A 23,472-nucleotide genomic window follows, 5' to 3' on the forward strand; every position below is an offset into this window, starting at 1 on the left:
GCAGCCCGCCACTAGAAAAAAGTCAGCTGGCTTTAGGGTAACAAAAATCACGATTTATTCCAGGTCTCTTCCACTCAAGTCAACACAAGGCAAGACTCCTTGTTCTGGAAGTCCTGCCTTGTGTTGCCATCTTGAAATTTTACATGATTTGTGTTAAGTTAGTTAGTGGGTCACTAAAAGGATTTCCACTGTCCCATGAGTTTAAATTTTCAACATTCTGGCTGTAACAAATTATATGAATCGATCAATGACTAAAATGTCCTTGACATATCCATGCAGGACCATTAGACATAGTTAGTATAGGGTTCTGAATCAGGGCACCCCAGTGAGACTGAAACAGAAAGTGTTTGAGGTTAAACTTTCTGTAAAGGACACATTGTAAACCAATAGGCCAACAGTGGGCTAACATCAAGGGAAATCTGAATTAAACCCACCAAGGCTGTATTAATACATGCCCCCCCCCCCCCCCCCCCCCAACTCCAGCTTTGACCCTGACTCTCCTCACTAATACTCCTAACTCGCCACATGGGCTTATTTCACTCTCTCCCTCCCAATTATGCCTGTATGAGGTTCTTTATAGCTTCCTAATCTGTTTAAGGTCTCTCCTGGTGCTACAATCTGCCCTCTGCTCCACTTTAGGTTTCCACATGTCGACTGGCCCTCACGGCCCCATGGGTAAAGATCTTGGCACGCACCCAATTTCTGAGCTCCAAGAAGCAGTAATGCAATGCAGAGCGAATAAACGAAAATTACATTATGGGCAATTATTTTTATAGAAGTCATACAGGAGATGAAGAATAATGGTTATGATCTAGAAGAGGGGTGAAGTGAACGTGGTGGAGAAGGAAAAGAAGGGTGGAGGTGACCAAGGTATACATATTTCCACTTTAAAGGCCTTATCCGAAGACTTTATACTGCCAATCCTTTTTTTTTCAATTACAATCCACAAACAATATGCAATGAAATGAAAAGATGAAATGAGCCTATCAATAGGAGAGAGATGTGAGGGAGTCTGTCCTGATTTGTCCTTGTTGATGTTGTTTCAGCGTATTGCCAACACCAGATGGATATCACAACAAAGTAGAAGCGAGGTGCCAATCAATGTTTGCCTCAGACACGCAGGGAAAGAGAGACGGCATCAGAGAGCACAGTGATTTTGAGTCAGATAATTTCCTTTCCACCCTCTTTCATGTATTCAAAGCAAACAGCACACACTCGAAACACCCACAATGCTGCGAACTCTACAAGGTCCCACAGCGAGACGCAGACAGAGTTTATTAAAAGTAATTATTTTGAGAAGTGGATTAGGTTGGAGACTTTAGGGAAAATATTACATAGAATTCCAGGACTTTCCGGAAATGTGCTGACATGTTGTAACATATAAGAATTTGAGAAACATGAGACTGCAAACTAAATAAACACTCCCAGAATGCATCAAAGAACTTGTTGGTGGAGAATCAAACTGAGACGCTCTGACAAAAACAAAGATTGATCTCACTTAGAACACAAACTGGAGTGTGTCCTTGTGTATTTAATTAATTTTCTAAAGAAAAAGTGGTTTGGTGTGTTTTGTGGTTTACTGTGATACATACCTGCCAACACCTCTGTCCTCTGGAAGAGGTTTTCAGTGCGGACCTCGATGGCCTCCTGGGGTGAGCCGGGGGCACTAGTCGTACTGGTCATCTGGTTCCTCTGCACGTCCTCTGTAACTGGCACTGGTGCCTGGGTGAGGAGAAGAAAGACAGGAAGGGGAAGAGGCAAGACAGGAAGAAAAGAGGGTTTTAAGTTTAAGATTTTGTTACTTTAGTTTCCCTGATTACAGTCTTTATGCTAAGGTAAGCTAACTGGCTGCATTTCCCAAAATGCTTAACTGTTCTTTTTAGGGAAAAGAGAGAATTTTACTGGGCCACTAAAATGAAACCCGCCCAGTAAATGTACTGTATCCCATGCCTTTTCCAAAAACACCAAAGAAGGGTGCAAAGGACAGAGGCACGAGGGAAATAAATGGAACAGGGCCAAGTAGGCTTGGCTTAGGGCTGTTGAGACCTTAACGACTAATCCCAAACAGATGCAGTGTCCAGTACAGTACAGTAGGAGTGCAACACAGAAGTGAGATCTAGGATGGTTCCAGAATATGTGATTATGTCTGAGAGAGATGTAATCCTCCATAATTTGCAATGGAGCGAAAACACTGAGAACTGACGTGAGCACTTGATCTTTATCCTGAAAGCAACCTCACAGCTCCTGGTATTACAGGGGATTTGATGACATATACTGGGTAGGATAACGACACACTTGCCGCTCTGCGCTGTTCTCCCTTCGGTCAGGGTAGTCATAAACGAGCTACCATGATTATTAATGACATTAGTTGTGGTTTTACAGGGGTTACGTGATGGAACTAGTTTTTGTTTGGTGTACTGTTTAAATCATAGCACTGTTTCAGGATACGTCTTACCTCTGTTCTGAATGGTTTCCTGGGTGTGCTCTCTCTGGCCTTTTCTCTGACCGTGGCTGTGTCCACCCTGGGGGTGAAATCTTTAGTGGAGTCCTGGGTGGGTTGTGCTGCATTGGGCTCAAAATAAACTGTACTGACAGTCGCCGTTTCCTCCACCACTTCTTCACCTGCACCTGGGAGAAAGAGAGTGACGGGCAAATAATGTCTTTCAATGAAGGAGGAATTTATAAAATGTCTGAAATGTTTGCTTGGTTAAACTCCAACTGTTTTACTTTGCTTCACTGGGCTTAAAAATGCAGTAAAAATTTAAAGATTATGATGCTTGTATATTCAAATAGGCAAAATATGGGCATGCGTGTTATCAATATTTCATATCCAGAGTATCCATGTACTTTGTCTCACTTAACTTCACACTCAGTTGGTTTAATTTTAATGTATTATTTACAGTTTCAGTCTCCTATAGAATATAGAGTGGCAGAGCAGAGTATTGGAGAGGCTATTGATCACTGTCCTGTCTCCTTTTACCTAGAATGACCTGTTCTAACTGCAGTTATACAACTCTCTCAGGAAGAAGAGTAACTTTTGACCAAGGAATGGGTGGTGTAGAGGTGCTTAAAGCAAGTAGAGCAGAGAAGCTAATAAAAAAGACATGTGAAATTTGCACACTTGCCCACAGCAGTCCGGGTGACAAGGCAATCTCAATTTAAATCGAGTGAGAGAACGAAGAGACAAAGAGAGAAAGAGAAAGGGAGAGTGATAAAGAGCAGGGAGAAAGTGATGGCTTTAGTCTGCTGCTGGTAAAAGAAAAAAAAAAGAAAGAAAAGAAAAAAAACTTGGTGTTCATAAAATTTACCTGCAGCAGACTTGAAAATGAATGTTATCATGCCCCCGGGTAATTGCCTGCTAAGCTTGCAACTGTGTGTGTGTCTTTACCCAAGTGTGTAAGTGAATGTGCATGAGTAAAGGTGTGAGCTTACCTGAGCCAGACCCTGAGTTAAAGTCATCATCATCTTCAGGGTAATAACCTCCTGAGCCTGTGTCATCCAGGTACAAGTCATCAGGCTGAGAGGATGTCTTGGCTGCTTCTGCTATCTGCAAAAAACCAAGATAACAAGGTACTCAGGACTTGTGTCGCTTTACTACATGTCTCTGTTTGTATCAGTTCTTGCGAAAAGTTTTAATTCTGCACCAGATCACATCAACAAAGTGAAGACCTTCACTTTCTCCACACAACACACACTCTCTGTTTCAGGCATCTAAATATAAATCAGAAAGTTTAGTGGCAAACTTTTTATTCTAGCTCCTAAATCATTAATCACAGCCTCTCCACTTTGAGACCAACACTTCAGTTAGTGATTATTCCTTTAATTGGAAAACATAAAAACCTCTTGGGTTGCAATTCAAAACTCATATTATTAGAGCAGTTTGAGGAGCACAAATCCTTGTTGAATTTGCCATCCAGAAATCTCTCAGGCTGCTAAGTGCAGCCAAAACGGTCTAAACAACAATCTGTCTTGTTGTATCGGATATAAAGTAGGAGTTAGAGCACTGTGCAAACACAAATTTACAGCTGAGTGTGTGCCTAAGAGATGGATACTATCAACTAGTGTTTTAAAAGTGAGACGTATTGGTGTGGTATGAGCTCACTGCTAATTTCAGTGTGCTTATATGCTCATCATCAATCACACAATCACCAAAATCAGTAGGATTCATCCTCTGAACACAGTGAATATCCACACCAGATCTCACGGCAATTCATCCATTGAGATATTTCAGTTTGGACCAAAGCTGTAGACAGACCAACACTGCCATCCCTACAGCCACACTGCACTGGCTAATAACATATGTCCACGTTTTATGAGTTAAATGAAGCACAGCGGCACAGGTGACCATCCAATAACAAGTCCCTCCCATAGTATCATCGCCTAGACAACTCGCCTGACTAGTGGGAATGTTTGTGTTGCAGCTTAATGGAGTGACTGGCTGTAAAGGCTGCAGTTTAACAGTGCCTGTTTGTTTAGAAAGCAGCTCCTCACATGGTCTGTAAGTTGAGAATTTAATGAGAAATAAGATCAGGAAATGGAGTTTTCATTCGCAGAACCGGATATACGCTGGATACCTAAGTATGACAGCAGGTATACAAATGTGTATATGGTACACGTAACTATTTAGGTGTTGTGTTGAGTGTGTGTGACTGGAATAGCTATGAATGTATCCATGGCAACATCCATTCAACTCCTATTCACCAATCTGTGGTTGGCTGTACTGCCCCTTCTATACTGATAGTCCTGCTTTAGGGAGAAAAAGAGTACAAAAGAGAGACCCCACTATATATCATCCCTGTGTGTGTCTGTGTGTGTGTGCGAGAGTGTGTGTGTGGCACCCATTAAGCTGGTTGCTGTAGTTCCCAGATCTGCTCTGAGGATGGTTGAGCTGATAAACCTGGGGCTGAATGAAGCTGGATTGGGGGAAATAATCAATTGGCTTGACAGGAAATAAGATTTTTTTGTTAACAACAAAGAATAGGCATGCTGTGAGAAAGCTAAGAAAATTTTGCCCCTTAGCACCTGTTTTAGACTCTTTGTTTGAACGGGAAGAGGCAAGCAGGGCTGAAACTAACATTTTCATTAAGTAGTCTGTCAGTTCATTTTTTTTTCCATTAGTGGTTAACTCTGTAAATGGTGTTTTATGAGAGTTTAAGCATTTGTTTGACATATTTTTATTATATGTTTTAAGTATCTAATGTTCAAGTGTATGTATTCCCACAACTTTCCCTTTAGGCCCATTAAAATCATTGAGCATCTTCAGGTTGCTTGGTTTGTCTGACCAGCAGTGCAAAATCCAAATATATTCAATTTATATAAAACACAAAAGCAGCAAATCCTCATTTTTTAGAATCTGGAACAGACCCATCTTTGGCATTTCTGGCATCTGAAAATGCTCCTGTTACATCCCTGCTCCACCGCCGCATTTCCAATTACACTCGGTATTCTAATGTGAGTGTGTTCAGTAATGCTTTTAAGTCATTGTGTGTGCATATGTGTGCTTTTGTGTCATTGTGAAAGAAAAGGCCCGGCACTCTCCATAACAAAGCAGTAGGGAGTACACACAGCTAACAACAGTGTGAAAGAGAGAAAGAAAGACAGAGGCGAGATGAAACAGAACAATGTGTATCTCCATCTCTCCTCTCTCAACTGGCTCTGACTCCTGGAAGAAAGGCCTTTCACTGCTGAGCCGCCTGATCAAAGAGAGAATTTGTTCAAAGCAACTTTATCTTAACCTTTCTTTGCCTTCTGTTCCTCCAAACACCCCTAAACCCTCACTCCCACCCCCAACAGCCTGGCAAACCAATTCACCGGTCCATGCGGTCGACAGGTCTTTATGCATTAGCGATATGAGCACAATGGGCCAAAAAGAGGCAGGCCACAGATCAAATGGTGACAAAGGGCACTAATGAGATAGAGGCCACACACACATGTACGCATGCATGAGTGGACATGTTTTACAGATGTATGCAAGCATTCATTGATTCATTGATTATACATACACACACATTGGAGTGAGAAATTGAGCATGTAACATGACACCACACAGACAGACAAGGAAATGGTCAAATTACATGCATAGTGATGCACGTGGAGGTAGTTAATTCTAGTTTTATTTTCTCTTTCTTTAGGGTGATACAATATAAGGCCTGCTACAAATAATTCATTTAATTATCAGTTTTTCATTGAATGTATAAAAGAAAATTGCAAATAGCGAAAAATGCCCATCACAACCCCACAGAGTCCACTTAATGTTTAATGTTTAATGTGATCAAAACCAGCTCCTGACTGAAGCTTTGTAAGTATCAATATAAGTGTGGTACAATCTTCTCATCTAACTCTATGCAAGATAGCAAAAAAGTAGATTTCTCATAATGAACTAGTCTTTTAACAATGGCAGTAAGACTAAATCCAACCAAGAGTTATGCTGCCGTTAAGATGTGCACAAAGGCACACAAGTGTATCACTGAGCTGTTTATTTCAAGCTTGAGGGTACACAGGTCTGCTGTCTCCTCTGTAATCTTCATGTTTCAACAGTTCAAACAAAGCATTTGGATTAGAGAGGCTGGACTGTACAAGCCACGCGACTCCAAATCAGCACAGATCTGAGAGAAGGAAATGGTCTGTTTGACCTCGATAAACTTCACTGACTTTATCTGACACACTGGGACAGGCACAAACTAGCAAGTTTTGTGTGCTCGGGAGTATACACAACATAAACTCGATAAAGCTGACTTTCTCTATCACACATATGCGTGTGCCCAGACACGGCAGCCCCGATAAACTTTGCTCTTTTTATCAATCCGGTGACATTTACAGGTAGTCTCTGCTTTCAGGCCTTATCACAGTGTCTGAGCTGAACCAGACATCAATCTGCCGACAAGTAAAGCAGAGTGGACACAGAAAACCAGTTACAAGGTTGCTTCACTGTGACATAGCTGCTCCAGTCTAAAGAGCAATTATTTGAAAACTCCTGCAGTGTTACTTGCAGAATAGATTCAGGGCTGGAGGAACTTGTAAAATTGATCCAGTTGGAAATATCTAATTTAGCGACTTATTATTTCTTTTTAGTGACCATTGTTAAGTTTCCCATGATGAAGAACAATTTCTGAATCCAATCTATTATATGGCAAAAATCCACTGACTCATCCCTCCCTAGAAAATCAAAACAGTGCTCTTTCCCTTACTATCTATGTCGTCATTCACTAAATCTGAAAGGTAATGTGATATTAAAGTTTCGTAAAGCCATGAAAATAAAAACTTTAAGACCTGCAGTAATTCAGTATTGAGTCTAAAGTAGGAATCCATTTTATAGCAGCCCACATTCAATGAAATGTGACCACTCTAGTGAAGGGCTCCATGACAACATTTTCTGAAGGCTTACTGAGTTGCTGTATTGATTGTAAGATTAACCACTGGTGTATATAGTTAGTGAGGAGGAAATCAACAGTAATCTACAGTAATTGTCAACTACTAGCTAATCTTAGGTGACAGTTTGATTTTCAATGCTTTGCCTCTGTGTTAAATCATCTAAAATCCGCACTGCAGTGTGGTAACAGCACACTACACTTCGCTATGACAACCAGAAGCAAATACAGAAGGTTTTCTGGGAATTAAAAGCGTCAAAGACACACTCAGTCACATTCACTCGCTCTTCATAAACAAGGCTTAACTTTCCACTAGTCCTGCTTTGACAAGTGTCATTCTCAGAGCTCCACATGTACATGTTGTAGTGGACTAAAAAAAGACCATGTCTCAGAAAGGAGAGGCCTTGGAGCATTATAGCCGAGGGAGATGGAGATAAACATCAAAGCATCTGAGTGACACTTATTGAATCATACAATATTTATTTACATTTACATTACATTTACTTGTTTGGCAGAGGCTTTTATCCAGAGTAACAGGCTCTGATACAAAGGTGCACATTCTTAAAGTGGCACTTCACCTTTGTGTGCAAAAAGGTAACAAAGAGTGAGGACGAAGGTTCACACATACAGAAATTTACCTTATGCATACACATACACAAACACTTCTGTACAGTCATTGTCACACACACAAATCTACATGCAAACACACTCAGATACATAATTAACTTACTGTTTCTACTCCACTTGTAGCAGTAACAAGTAGCAGTATCTGTGCCTGATATTCACACTGACATTATAAAAAGTCCACAGTCGGCCATCAAAAAAGTTGAACCTGGCTCATCCTTTGGCCAATCAAATTCAGCCAAGCATACACTCCTAGTAGACTACTTTGTAGTGTGAACGCCATATTCCTACGGTTTACCTAGAGCCAACTGCACAACGTGTGTAAACACCTGGATTGATTGATCTCTTTTGTTTGGTGCACATTATGCAGCTGTGGCAAGCTTTTACTTGTTCTGTTAGTACCCTATGGTGACTTATGTTAGCTCATGCTAAAAAACCTTAGGTATGTATGACTGTTTAACTGGCACTTTTTCATGGCTCTCCCTTACTTGTGCTGCTGTTACACTACATTTTCTCATCTACTTTTATTCGGTAAGTGTCACTTGAGGCCACGGTGGCTGCTATTGAGCAAAGGTTACATAGCTGCATTTAACATATTCAAATCTATACTGATTTAAGTGGTGAATGGATTTTTCTGATAATGAACTTAACCCTGCATCAAAACGTATCACAGACACCAAACCACTGAGTTCCTGACTTTTCAAATTTATATTTAATTAGTTTTTTAGCTATCATTAGGGTGAATGACTGTCACACAAAATGGTTTCATACACACCAAGACACACAGAGACAGCGTCGTTTGGACACCTTAACAAGCAGATACTGCATAGTCTAATCAAGCTTACAGACAGTAAAAGGAAAGGAGAGACAGACACAGGGAAAACAAGTGAAAGCGAGGAAGAAGGAGGGCAAACTGCCATAATGAGCTAGTAGCTGGTGATGTATGCCCTCTATTAGTTGTGAAAAGAGCTGCCTTTACTGGCATCTCTGCCTGCTAATGAACTAATGAGCCAGCAGGAGCGCAGCTTCCACACTGTCTGTCTGTCTATGTCTGCGTCCCCCTGTCACTCTGTCTGTTTGACCTGTAAATCTGAGCAAGACGCAAAAAGCTGCACTGAACAAAATGCAGATGACAGAGAAGGAGGGATTGAGGAGAACAAAGTGTGAGATAAAAGAGAGAGTGGGGGTGGACGAAAGGGGAGAAAGGATGAGAAAAGAGAGGAGAGGGAGGGGGAAATAACCCACTGCTGCAGACAATCCCATAGCCTGGAGGTTGCTCTGCTAAAAGCCCGTCAAAATCACCATGTCCATGCCTAGCGGGGCTTGAAAGGCACTGGGTCTGTATGTGCTTACAGTATCTGTGAGTCAGTGTAATATTTGCATCTCTCTCTCCTTTCTATAGGAGAGAGATGGAGGGGATGAGGGGATACATATGGAGGGAAATGGAGTCATCTAAACCAACCCTGGGCTCCTGACTTTCTACTGTTGACACACTGCTCTCACTTCTAACACAACAAATATTAGCTCTACTCCGAGTCAGGCCAGGGGAAATAGTGTTCCTCAAAGGAATGCAGACACACACACACACTCGAACATCTGCGTGTCCATGAAAGCACCCATGGGACACACACACATGTGCCAACACAGACACACACAAACCCTTATCCAGCTCTCACATCTCCAAGGCGTGAGATGAATACATAGCCACACATCATAACACCGACTTCAGAGAGAAGAAAAAGTGGAAAACAAGTGCACGGGGGCCAGCAGACAGACAGAGTCTCAGATCCTCCGTCATTGGTCTGCTGCTCTCTCTCTGGTTCTTAACTATTTCCTTAAGTCTACCTCAGAACTGCGAGGAGCTTAGCAAGAACCACAGCAGAGAAAAACATCATCCATCTCTGCTTTCCAAGCACAGTCACTACACTATGTATAAAGCATTGTGCTTCACAACTGTAACTTTTCTATATTTCATGAGAATATCTAAAGCATATGCACTTACATCAGCCACTGAACTTGTAAACATGTCTCCTCTTTTCTTATATTTAATTAAGCACACTTCCATTCTTTTGTTACACATTGCCCTTGCTAGTAAATTTACACTGGTGAGGTGGGAGTAGTCAACAATTTTTATCATCAATTCATGATTTAACTCATTTAAAAAGCAAAAATGCCAAACATTGATTAATTCCAGTTTCTTAAAGGCTTAGAGAGAGACGCGTTTATTCACCTTCCTTTGGAGAGTTATACAGATCAATACCATTTTCATGTGGCTACACCTAGGAAATGGTTAGCTTAGCTTCACTTGAAGACTGAAAGCAGGGATAAGCAGCTGGTGTTTACAATCAGGACCTCTAAAGCCAATCTCGTTAGTGTAATCCATGTTTTAAAAAAAAGCTGAGTAAAAACATCAAAATGTAGTTTTACAAAGGGTTTTGTGCCAGGCCTTCTCTAAGTCTTTATGCTAATTAAGCTAATTGTCTCTAAACGGCAGCTTCACACTCAAAAGAAAAGTTTAACAGTTTAGGAAATACTCCTCTTAGCTTTTTTGCCGAGAGTTAGATGAAAAGATTGATACAACTCAAATCTGTCCATTAAATATGTGGCTACAGCAGCCAGTTAGCTTAGCACAGCATGAAAACTATTGTTAGGCCGATGTAACTATTGTTAGGCTGAGTTTGCTACATTAATGTTGGTAGCACCCTTGAGGCTCTCTTTGCATCTCTGTTTGTTCAGGTGTATTAACTTTAACAATATCAACATTCTTCATATGCATATTGTGATAGCTTTGCTGCGTGTTAGGTATTGTCTGCTTTGTTCTGTCCTGTGAATGAAATCAGTTCTCATTGTCACAACCAGGCAAACAAATATCTGCATCTGTGAGAGAACTCAATAATATGTGAACAGGAGGGTGTGTGTGTGTGTGTGTGTGTGTGTGTGAGTGACAGAGAGAGAGAGAGAGAGTGCGATAATCCCTAATTAACAAAGTAAAAGTGGCAGATTGGCCTGCTGGCTCTCACTTTATCTGTTCTACTTGGCCTCCACAGATCCATATAGAAGGTCAATACAGCCAACACAGTGTGGCAGGCAACAACTGTGCTCTGCCCTGCCTCACTCTGCTGTGGACAAACCAGACTCCCTCCACAAGCCCATCCCGTTCTTTCTCTCACTGCCTCCTCCATGACATGGATCTTTATCACTGTGCAACAGACAGAACACTCAAAAACAAGAGGGGAGTGGAGTGGATGCAGGCTGAGAGGTGTTGGAAGACCTGATAATACATTAAGCAGTTTATATTTATTACATTTTGGATGCCTGTTTAATGTTAGATGAATTTAGCAACTGTGATGTGTTTTGTTCCCTATTGCACTAACAAAGTCTTGTGATACCACAAAAGCTCTGATTTTGCACTTCTGACTTCCTCACCATAGTTACACAGTGTCTGAGTCTCACTGGTATGACATTTAGAGCTATTTACCGTACCAAACTGACCAAAAAAACCACACACATTTTCACTGGAAAAAAGTTGAAATCACCCAATTAAATTGGGCATAATATAACCATAGTATGTCACTTAATTATCCTGGAGATCTTTGTTTTTATGTTGAGGAACAGTGAGAATATCATTAGGAGAAAACCTCCAAATGGCATTTTAAATTAAAAAAAAAAAAAAAACTTCCTCCCACTTTGCAACTCTATTGAGGCTAGGAGGAGGACAGTAAGTCAACAACAACCTCCCTGATGCTTGGAGAAGTTGATGGCAGGAGAGAGGGGTGACAGCAGAAAACGAGTCTGGGAGACTTTGGTGGCTGTGCAGGGTGACAAATTGGCTTCTGTGAATTTGTGTAGCATCAGCCATCAACGAAGCAGACAGCTGCTGTCTTCATGGAACAAGCATGAATAACAGCTGGATCTGTGGTGGTGGTGTTATTAGAGACAGGAAGAAAAAAAAACAGGACAGGAGGAGTTGGCGACATCCAAACATTTAATTTGTCCCACCAGCACCTGCTGATGACTGAACAAACTGCTGGCAAGACAGACAGAAAAAAGGTCTCTGTGAGTCATGAATGTGGGTGGTGAGCATTGTTTGGAAAATGTAAATAGGAAGAGCAGGCAGTAACAGCCACCTACAGAACTGTAAGAGAGGATGTCCAAACTGTAACTCTTACAGGCCAAAAAAGGTTAGTGTGTGTGTGTGTGTGTGTGTGTGTGTGTGTGTCTGCCTTTGTGCTCTTTGAACCCACTCTAACTTTTATTGCTCTCCCAGGGATCATAATAAGGAACTAATTGATAGTCTTTGAGCTGCGGGCTGAGGAGAGGGGGAGTTCCTGCCGGAAGTCAACACAAATCAAACTCTCTGAGCCTTAAGGTCTGGAGCTATTCCAGCTGAGTTGTGGTGTGTGTGTGTGTGTGTGTGTGTGTGTGTGTGTGTGTGTGTGTGTGTGGTTGGGTGGGCGGGAGAGACAGTCAGACAGAAAGCAGAGAGGAGAGGAAATGCAAAAGAGAGTGTGACTGAGATAAAGAAAGACAGCTTGAGTTGACATTTAAGGTTTACACAGTTACTCATCTACATGTTGCCTCCTCTCAAAAGCACAAACTTCCCCTTTGACATAATTTCAGCTCTATGAAATTATGAAATCCAAGACATATCAATATCCTACCTATCTTGCATGTAAACCTCTTAAAAGCTTGCAGTTTTTCCTCTTTGTTGCATGTAAAAATCTTAGAAAACACAGTACATAAAGTCAACACAACAAGGCAGCTTTACATAAACTTGTTACACAATGATGTCTCACAGATTTCTAAAGCTGAACACTGTACAGTAACCTATGGAAATTCATCCTACCCCCAACTCTTTTCATTTTCTCCCTGCTCCTAAAAGATTAGATCACATTGCCTCGGTAGGTGAATGCCCCCCCCCTTAACAACCTGAGCACAAGCTGAGCATGTGGGTGCTTTTTCGGCTCAGATTCATATCGTCTCCTATTCCAAAACAAACGGCCGTCTGACACAGAAAGGCATACACCACATTCCACAGGGCTCAAGCCCCTCCATAAGGGGGTTGGTAGGAGCAGGAGGGGTTTCCAGCTCATGCTTCCAAGGGTGTCTGCACCATACTGCTCTGTGTGCAACTTACAGTTTTCCTAAAAGTGAAGGTGGGCCACTTTTAGGCATGTGCACAAAATGTTCTAGTGCAAAGTCAAGTCTAGTGATAATCAATATTTTTCTTTATCCTGGGAAAAGACCAAAACCAACAATGAACTGACCCTTTCTAAGTGGATCACACCACTTCACTGTCAGAGGTGGCAGTCTACCAAGTGAACTTTAATTCATATCAATGATTTAAGCTTATAGACTTTATATTTTTGAACCACGACCCTTGGTATTTGGCTCAAGCTCATAAGACTACGGTGTTTGAGCTGTGTTATTTCAATGTGTCGGATACACAGACATTTAATCAACATTTTAGTAGCGTAAATTAAGTATTGGATCAGACTCTGGTCAGCACATACCCAGTATTAAAACCCTCGGCTCTGGATCAGGGCTAAAAAACATGATTGTGACATCCCTAACTAATGGGCTTGGGGCTGAGAACTGTAGACCTATTGAGTTCTGAGAAACGGACAAGCACAGTGTTAGTTTTGGTCATCTTGTGAGGCTTTCTGTCAATAACAAAGATAAAAAGTAAAGCTGGCCTTATACTTATAATAATAAACTGACAAATAAATAATAAACTGCTTGCAAACACTAGATGAGTTTTAGTCATACATCCATCAGAAACAGGGTAACATGGGCCTCCCAAAGGAATCCACTATGGGTCAAATGTAAGTCCAATAATACCTTGTGTCTTAGCCCTGGTTTGGTCCTCTAAATCCTACTGAAAAACATCTGGGTCTGTTTACTTGCTATATGCTACTCGGTTACTTCGACTCCTTACTGTTTGTGCGGGGCAGGTAGTGTACAGTTAGCTTGTGAGAGGTTGCATGCAATGAGCTGTGGATTTATATCATATATCAGTGACAGTAGTTGCAACTGCAAATGATCTCAATCGCTATGATTTATTTTCTTGCTGGAGCCACAGGACTTTTATTTTTCATTTTTTTGGTTAAATCTTTTAGTGTTAACTTTCTGTAACCCAAATGAAACACAAATGTGATACTGTGTTCAGGACAAGAGGCTAAAAAGATTTTCAAATGGGTATGATGAGAATGCAGGTGAAAAGATGAGTTACCCTTTCATTCCTCTAACACTGCCCTGCATGCTGTTATTAAGAAGATGAGACCAGCCTTTAACGGGTGCATTAGCACAACTTTATGTCCCCATAAAGATTAAGTAAATGGTCTAAGACTGCAGGACAGCCACATGCAGCTCACTTTTCTGTGAGTGCTGCTGCTCAATGGACGTGTCTGCTGACTGCTTCAGCCTGATACCACTGAGCAAATACACAGACTTTCTGAAATATGTCAGATCTGCTACCTTTTCACTCCACAGCTTGAGCATTTTCTGCCCACAGAGAGCATATCAAGCACTAAAACTAGTGGCTGTTGGAGGGATTTTGGTTAATGGACAGAGCAGATGGGAAAGAAGTTAGGGACTGAAAAGATGAATCACCACCATCATTTTTTAGCCATGATTGCTACATGGCTCCATGGATGACAGTGCCAGTCGGTCGGTCCACCACTTTGAATGGATTACCAAGAAATTTTGTACAGACATTCATGTTTTTGAGAACATGAGTCCTAATGAGTTTGGTGATCTCCTGACTGTTCCATTAACACCATCATGAATGTACATCATTATCTGTGCCTGGGTACAACCTCACAGAGCACTCACTAGCTAATTGATGTATTAAGAGAGCTGGACATGGCCCTGCCACTTGGCCTTGCTGCCACTTTGTCCCAGTTTCTTTGTAGAAAAGTATGTTTTATTATCGTCATCCCAGCGTTAAGTCCATGGGCGGAGCAGGAGCATGCAGTTGGATGAAACACTAATATGCATGTGCAGTGGGCCGTACAGCGTGGAAGCAAACCAGGAATCTGGACAAACTTTTTTGCTCATGCACCAGATGAGCAATTTTCATTCCAGTGAATGAGCACCATCTTTAAGTCCAGTATCCGCTTCCTGTAATAGTCCATGCACTAGCCTCACTAGCATGGCAGTAGACTTAGTTTTGTTTTCCTGTCTTACAGAAACAAAGTCCGCTTTGACAGCTCAAACTGAATCCATATGTTAGGTGAACACTATCTGGCAATTAAAGCAGATTAGAGATTTAATTGTTACTTCCAAGCAAACAAATGCAAGCAAAAACAAAGAGCTTGAGAGTGGCTGGAAGAGTCATCTCTAGTTGTATATTACTCATGTAAACGGCAGACGTGGGCAGAATCATAACCATGCCTACCATAATGTGCAGATTTTGAACCAGCACCACGCGCTCCTCTATTTTTCCTTCCCACAGACCAGTAAGACACAACATAGTGTGGCTATGATTTCCTCTCTTGCAGTATTGCTTCCCAACAGGAAGAAAGTCAATTTCATAGTTTCCAAGAAAAACAGACACATGCTGACTGACCACCGATCTGTGAGAAGGAACAATGGCTCCTGCCTCACTCTCACCCCTACCTGTCCAGTTGTGTTTAGAGGCTAATGTAAGATATATGCAACCACCACCAAAACTGATAAATGGAAGTCAAAAAGAATAGTGTAACATTCTTACCTTACTGTTGCTTTGTATTTATGTGTTTCTGTGAACGTGTCAGTGTAAGAATATGGATTTTCTTACATGCTGCAACACATTACAACTGATTTACTTCATCTCAGACCTCTAAATATTTCACCACTCTAATTACAGGCTGTCTGATTCTGTTGAGTGGCTCTCCAGAGGCCCTGATCAGATTTAACGTAAACTTAATGTAAACCTTCTCACTGTGAAATTTCTCCCTCAGCGCTGCCAGAGCTCATAAAGAGGGAAACAATGTGGAGCTCATGTGGCTTCAACATGGCCCTATTTAGAGAATACCTCAGTGCTGTGGTATCCAGCCTCATGGACCGTAACTGGCTTTCTTTCTGCCTTCTGCACAAGAAGGAGCTCTGCAGATTCCCAGGGCCAAGGCGAGCACTGCTGCTCCCAGCGCAGAATCCCGCCCTCTTCTCCTCCCTCCTCTACGCCCCCCTGCTTGCCTGTCCACCGGCTCCTGATATGCACGGGAAAGCCTGGATTCTTTGTCAGCTGTGAAACTCTAGACACTGGGAAATGGGCTTCACCTTCCAGTCATCTCTGGTGCTGAGGAGGGGGGAAACAAGTAAGATTTGCTGCAGCACGGCAGCTTTCTTCCCTCCAGACAGAAGAGAAATATGAAGCTTAACAGAAAAGCGTGAGCTGAGTAAGTGTAGAGAAGAGCAAACGCAGTAAGAGAGCGAGAGAGATTTAAGTGCGTTATATAAAACAGGCTTCATATTCTGTATCTCAAAGACTCCAGTAACCCGAAAGCACTAAGGCGCAGCATGGGAACAATCTGGAGTTTCTCCATTTAGCTGGGAGTGATAGCACAGCCCATATCATGAATACCACATATCGGAGGTTCAAACCACTTGCAGGGACTCAAAATGGAGTCGGGCCATGTACACACAAATGTGAGCAGCTGTATGAATAAGTGAGAGCTCTTGTTTAACAAGAGCTGATAACTGGAGGGAGTTTTTACAAACAGTTCAGTGCCTCTGCTAGAAGTGAAGAGGAACTGTCTGGCCCCAAACTGACCATTCAGTGGTTAACTGTTAATTGATATGACCTCAGATTCCATGTTTTCATATCCTGAAAGTACACATTAATGTACAAATTCAAACAAATGCTCTTCCTGTGTACAGGTTTAAAGCAGCTGTCCTTATTCCTGGTTATACACAAAGCGTAACTGATGCTCCTACAATATTTTAGACTTTGCTGACATCATTCTCTGAAAGCTAATGATGCTGCTGCTGCTATAAGAGTCTTAATTATACTACAAATACAAAACAAATTTCAATATTTTGAGGGTTGGTGAAGTTCAAGGATTGAATTTGATATTTTTTGTGACCTGACATTGATGAGAATAGGCCATCATGGGGCTTTACTACATTTAAATAAAAAAATATATTCACAGGGGCTATAATTAATGATCATTTTCATTAGTGATTAATCTCTTGATAAAATTTCCCTATAAAATGTCAGAAAATGGAGCAGAAACCAAAAGTTCAAAACTAAATAATATTCAGTTTGGGGCTGCAGCTATTACCAGATAATGTTTGGCTTAGCTTTTTAGCAAAAATTGTGATTTTTTTTTCATGCAAAATGACATTAATGAAATTATTAAATTAGATAATTTTTCTGTTGATCAGCTAATAGATTAATAGACTAACTGACTGAGCTCTAATTCAGTTTACTCTGAGAGAGAGCAGCTGCTTTAGCTCTGATATTCACTGCGTTTTAGTAAAAATAACTTCTGTGAGCCATCCACTCACAGTTCCAAGGACTTCTCAAGGCCCAATGGAACCTGTGCTTGTGTAAGTGTCCTTCTTCAAATCAGCTCACAGACAGAGTAGTGAAAAGCAAGTTAACAACAGAGGACGTTTGAAAGCCGCAGGTAAAGGCGATTTACAGCTGACACAACCAGAACTGCACAAACACACTCAGAGACAAAATTTTCATAGACATCATCAGTTTCCTGCTTTAATTAATAGCCACCTCTGGCTCTCATGACAACCTTTAGTTGGACTAAAGAGCTCGTCCTGTTTCTTTTTTTTCCTCATGTGCCAGCAAATTGTAGCTGAAAATGACTAACCCTGCAATGCACACTTAACCTGGGGAGAGCATTAGCATTGTGACAAAAGCTTATTCTCTCAGAAAGGTCTCAGTGACCCTGGTCCATTCACTCACTCTTAATATAACACAAAACTAATCAGGCATCTGGCTCTACATTGGTGCAACATTCTCATTTCCCTCAGCCCTAAAAGAACAGATTTTTATCCCTTCACCTGCATCACATTAATACACACTTAGGTCAACTTTTAGCTCACAGGTGCATACTATATGAGACCCTAGCCTTTTGTCTATGCAAGAGCAGGAAATTAACAGTCATGCTGCTAACTTAGCAGGTATTCTCCCAGGAGCTGTGGTGTATTTTAGAGAAAGGAGAACATGGAGTCTATATAACATCCCTCATCATTGCCAGTACAAGAATTCTCATCTTTCATGCCTCCTATGTAATACTCAGCCCAGTGAGCAGGAATGTGTTCATATACATCCACCTCTATTTAACTGCACATGTTACTGTTATCTACCTCTCTGCGCCAACAGGCTTCCTGCTCCCTTGATGCAGGCCTACAGGGTTCAGCTGAGTAGCATGTGGCCCAGAACTGAAGCTCTGCTGTGTTCAGCTGCCGACAGACAGGCAGACTCTTCTGGTTTAAAAGCTGGGAAGGAGGAATACTTACAGAGGGTGCCAAGACCATCTGTAAGGGAGTGCAGGAGAGAAAACAGGTCTCTCTTTATCTCACATCCTTGGACACAGCCTGCTAATAGGACAGGGGTCGGATGGATGGAAAATGTTTGAACAATTACTCAGTGGAAGCTTAACATTAAACCTATGGTATATTGTATTTACTGTTGGAATAATGTGTCATGTTGGATTTTCTTCATTGGAGACAATACATACAGTTCTTATTAGTACAAAAAGCAGTAGTTGATGACTTGATTAGTGGCTAGACAGAAATCCCCTGCCAAATGCAAAAATACCAAATGTGCCGCAACAATCTTTTCAAATATGAGTATTTAAATTTTTTCTCTGTTTTTTTTAATCTTCATTAATTGAATATCTTTGGGATTTGGAGTATCAACAAAACCAGCAGTGTAAAAACACAGGACTCTGGGACATTGTGATGGTCATATTTCATGATTTTCTGACATTTTGATTTATGAAAATGGTTGTTAATTGCAGCCCCATATTGATGGTTAATGCAGAAATAATGCAGTTCCTCAGTCACTGCCAGACCTGTGTCTCCCACTGATGAGGACGTCTCCAATTATAGAAGTGAGACGCTCACGTCCTCTGACCCCCAGCGGTGGCACTGCTGGTGCACATTTCTTCACTTCTTGACATTTGACTTTGGTATCTGACCACTTCCTCGTTCATTTCTTGAAATGTTCAGCTCTTGGCAGCGTAAACCACTGCTGACGTATTATGCTGCCAAAATGGTCCTTTAATTTTCACAGCAGAACTATGAACTGTGGGAGGTAAAAGGACTTGAAACTAGGCTTCTGTGTGTGTGCAGTATAGTTATTAAGTGTTATGTGTGGTTTTATAGATCAGGACATCACATGGATTGACAGATGAATAGAATTATACTTTATATCATTAGAAAACATATTCCTACATAAATATAGCTACCATTAATCACCAACAGTAAAGACTTCAAAAGCTTTGCATGGCTCCCAGCTGAGATCTATCACACCGTTGGTTATGTAAACCTCTGCTGTGCATACACACACCTGTGCCACGAGCAAAAACGCACTTTCAGTACACTGCCTGGCACATAAACACACATACACCTCGAACACGTATGTACACATTAACAGATGAGCTGCCACATGTTCATGAACACACAAACTATAAAGTATGTTGCTTTGGCCTGCGCAATGACCTGTGCTCATATAGTATGCACATACATGGCCTTCTCTCTTTCTTCTTCACACACACACACACACACACACACACACACCCTCCATCAGGTCGCCAGTGTGTCAGTCAGTGCTCTGGAAAGGGATGAATACAGTCTTTCAAGCTGCAGCAGGCCTACAATATCAACCATTCCAGCACTAACACAGGTGCTGCTGCTGGACGAGTCCACTGAAATGAATATTTGTGTGCACATGCAAATATTTGTAGATATATGAAAGAGAGTGCGTGTGTGTATGTATGTTTGTGACTTGCTATACTACATGTTATATACACACACATGCACAGTATACGAGTATCATGATCACCTGAAAGGCACGTGGGATCAATCAGAGCCCTGTGATCTGCACTGCTGACTTTGTCAACAAAGTGTGCGCGCACACACACCACCACACACACACACACACTGAACTGGAATGTGTTTTGTTTGAACCCTATCACTATAATTAGGCTTTGTGTATGTGCATTTGTTCCATGATGCCTTTGCATGCTTTGTACTTGCACTCTTTGTTCTTGAACTGCACATTTGCTCAAGTACTGCCGAATGCTGGTCATGAAAATTACACGCTAAAAATGGCATACACTGAACATGTTTGTGTTCTCCAGGTCAATCTCTTTGTACACAGAATGTCTAACTTAAAGGGGGAGCTGCTAATTGTTTTAAACTCAGTAACCTTAATCTTTCAAACAATGTCATGCACATGGCTTCTGGCTCAGAGGGGGGTCAGTGTCATTAATCACCAATCATGTGCTCCAGACTTAAGAGCTAAGCTAATCAACTTGTCTTATAACAATCAAGGTGCGGGGTCAATTCACTTTCAGCTGTCAAATGAAAGCGCAAATTAAAAACATTTCATTCAATACAAGCGAGGCCAATTAGCTGCTCAGTTGTCAGGAAACTGAATAAGCAGATTTTTTTTTCCTCTTTCTTTTCTGGAATGGATGTATTGTCAGTGGTTTCTGCTGTTAGCGGCTTCTGCCAGCTACACAATCCTCTAGTGCTCTGTGTCACAAAACATGTCTGTCACACCTCACACGGTCTGGTTTTCTCTGTCACTTTGTCAATGAAAGGGCCATGGTTTCCATCAACTCAGCCTTTTAAAAGCTTGTGTGTTTCGCCGGTGTTATAAAAGTCCCGCAGGGCAAGGTGTGTATGACTATGTGTTTAGCCTCTATGCACGCATGCATCTTTTGTGCTCACATACTGTATGTACAAGAAAGTGAGTGAGTGAGTGAGTGTGTGCATGTGCTGCTTTGATGGATAAACTACATAAACCGTTTCAAGTTTAATATAGTCCAGCCCCCCCATTTTAACGTCTCTGGGTCTATGTACGTGTGTCTCTGACCAATCTGTTGCCAAAAACAGAAAAGAAAGCCCCTGAGCTCTTCATTGCCAGATCATTAACACCACCACATGAAAGCTCTCTGGAGGCCTAGAGGGGTCAAAGTTGTGCCCTATGTCCTCCTCAGCGCATAAAATACAAGATATAGCAGATGGATGGGAGAGGGGGGAGAGAGATGTCGGACACAGTTTGGGAATTTGAGGCGAGTTATAATTTCCTCCCAAAAGTTGCAGTGATTTGCCAGTTGCCAGCTAAAACCTGTTCTTATCCATTTACTTAGAGCATTTTAGATGACATGAATAAATGGTTGCAACATAAACATATAACTAGAAGAGTGGAAATCCAGATAACCACTCAAATACACCATATTTTCGTTCCTGTTAATACATATGGCTGTTTATGCACTTATCAGTGTGCGGGGGAAAAAAACTGATGATGTGCCACATTCCTCCATCCAGCACGCCAATCTCTCACTGCTGCCAGTCCTGCCTTTATCACCTGAGATGAAAGCCAGAGGGGAAAGAGAGAGAGAAAGGTAGAGAGAGAGGCAGATGGGGCAGAGACATGCGAGAGGGAGGAGAACGATTTTGCCGCTTTGTTGGCTGATCTGGTTCAATCCTTGTGGTGCAGCGATTGAATTTCTATCCAAGCCTTTTCCCTTAAGAGGATTTGGACTCAAGGGAGTCAGCAGGGCCACAGGACTACAGTGTGAGGGGAGGAACCCGTAAAGAGATGATGGGAGTGATGGGGGAGAGAGGCATGGGTGTGGGAGGAAGAAGAAAGAAAAGAGGAGGATTGAGAAGTTGCAGAAAAATAAATAAGATCTAGGATGGTTTTTTTTTTTAAAAAGGTCAAGGATAAATTCCTCTCCCAGCCAAGGCAAACACTATCACTTCTAGCTGGGATAATGTGTTAGTAATGACAGGGAGGAAGCAAAGATGGTGAGGAAGGTTAATGAAAGAAGTTACGTGCATTATAACTGTCAGAAAGAAGGGGGGGTGAAGAAGAGAAAGGGGACAGTGATGATTTAAGGAACGGATAAACAGAAGGAATAAAGAGGCAAAGGAGGGATGAGATGACGGGAGAAGCACGGCAGGTGGTGATCTCTGATCCCATTATCCGGTGCTAATCCTGACCAGCAGTGAGCGTGTTTGTATGTTTACCTGCATATGTGTGTGTGTGGGTGTGTTTTTATTGTTGGCATGACACTTACTGGAGCACCAGGTCTACAAGTCAACCTGTAGCCTAGATCTGAGATGTGTTCAAATTTTACTAATTAAATGTCTTAAATAGAATGTGCAGAATGGTTTGGAGCATCTTAAGACTGTTGACATTTAGTCTTTTATTTTGGAAAAAAAGTGTAACTCTTAAAAAAAATGCATTCGCACATAATTAGTCTAAAGGAAAGATATCAATTAAATAAGATGAAAGGCATGAAAATTGAACAAGAAAATTAAGAGTTACGACAGGCCGGTGTGGTGATTGTATAATTAAATCTGTACCATCTATTCAGTGAGACAAATTAGCTGTTTAGTCTGGCCAGTGCTTTGGATCTTGACAAAGGTTTGGCTGTCATTTCTCAACAGTATCAATTTGCCTTATGTTTTAACAAGCTATTTCTTTGTCATATTTTCCTCTTGTGTGTGTCTGTTCTCCACCCTCACTCACAAAGCAGCAGACTCCTGACAGCTCGCCGCCTGTCAGATGAAAACGGTGTAAAGTCTCAGCGTGTGTCCACAAAAATAATAAAACTCAGGTGTAAACTTTTCAGACTTTGAGAAACAGCAGGTAGTGAGGGATTGAGTTGAGTCTGACGTTAAGTGCATGAGAGTTGGCAGCCCTTGGTACTACGTATCCTGAGTGCCGTCACCTACAGTACGGTATGCACTGGGTTTTATTAATAGTGAGCTAGCCAGTGAATCTGGGTCGCCATGTGTTTATGCTCAAACACACACTGTTTGAATTATGGCTGCAGGATGCATCATAAATAATCTTAAATTACATTTTTATGTTTTCAAGATTTATAATCACAAAAATACAGCATGAAAATTATTCAATTACAGATGCAATTGTAGCTTTTCTGTTATACTATGACCAGAAAATAACACATGCAGTTTTATACAATGTGACCTAAACATACAGTAGGTCACAGATCAACTACATCAAGTTTCAATCTAAACTACAGCCAACTACATTAAAGCAACGTGTGCATTATTTCTTTAGTGATCCAGTGAGAACCCTCGCCATTGTTGCATTGTTATGCTTGAAGAGGATTTTGTCCTCCGGTTCTAATCCAGTCTGGGCCACCATGTCACATGATCATGTTGGATGGATGCAGATGTAGATGTGCAGGTCAGGTCATTACTGTGTTAAGCCTTAGAAAAAAATGTCTGTCCAAAGACACTGTAATCCTCCTTTACTCAAAGCCAAGGC

The 23,472-nt window shown here is 41.5% G+C and overlaps 1 protein-coding gene and 1 long non-coding RNA gene across 2 annotated transcripts in view; one reads left to right on the top strand and one right to left on the bottom strand.

Annotated features, from left to right (window-relative positions):
• The window catches only part of LOC108889569 (uncharacterized), an 85,085-nt gene extending 66,367 nt beyond the window's left edge, over nucleotides 1-18,718 (top strand). The window contains exon 4 of the long non-coding RNA XR_007810281.1: nucleotides 18,319-18,718. This is a non-coding gene — a long non-coding RNA (uncharacterized LOC108889569). The remainder of the gene's footprint in view (nucleotides 1-18,318) is intronic.
• Nucleotides 1-23,472, bottom strand: part of sdc2 (syndecan 2) — a 41,496-nt gene that overhangs the window by 3,935 nt on the left and 14,089 nt on the right. Inside the window, exons 2-4 of the mRNA XM_018686090.2 lie at nucleotides 3,433-3,547; nucleotides 2,456-2,628; nucleotides 1,593-1,722 (exon numbers count right to left, since the gene is read on the bottom strand). Coding sequence (XP_018541606.1) covers nucleotides 1,593-1,722; nucleotides 2,456-2,628; nucleotides 3,433-3,547 — 418 coding nt within the window. The remainder of the gene's footprint in view (nucleotides 1-1,592; nucleotides 1,723-2,455; nucleotides 2,629-3,432; nucleotides 3,548-23,472) is intronic.

The sequence above is a fragment of the Lates calcarifer genome, linkage group LG3 (assembly GCF_001640805.2).
Source record: "Lates calcarifer isolate ASB-BC8 linkage group LG3, TLL_Latcal_v3, whole genome shotgun sequence".
In the NCBI taxonomy this organism is placed as follows: domain Eukaryota; kingdom Metazoa; phylum Chordata; class Actinopteri; family Centropomidae; genus Lates; species Lates calcarifer.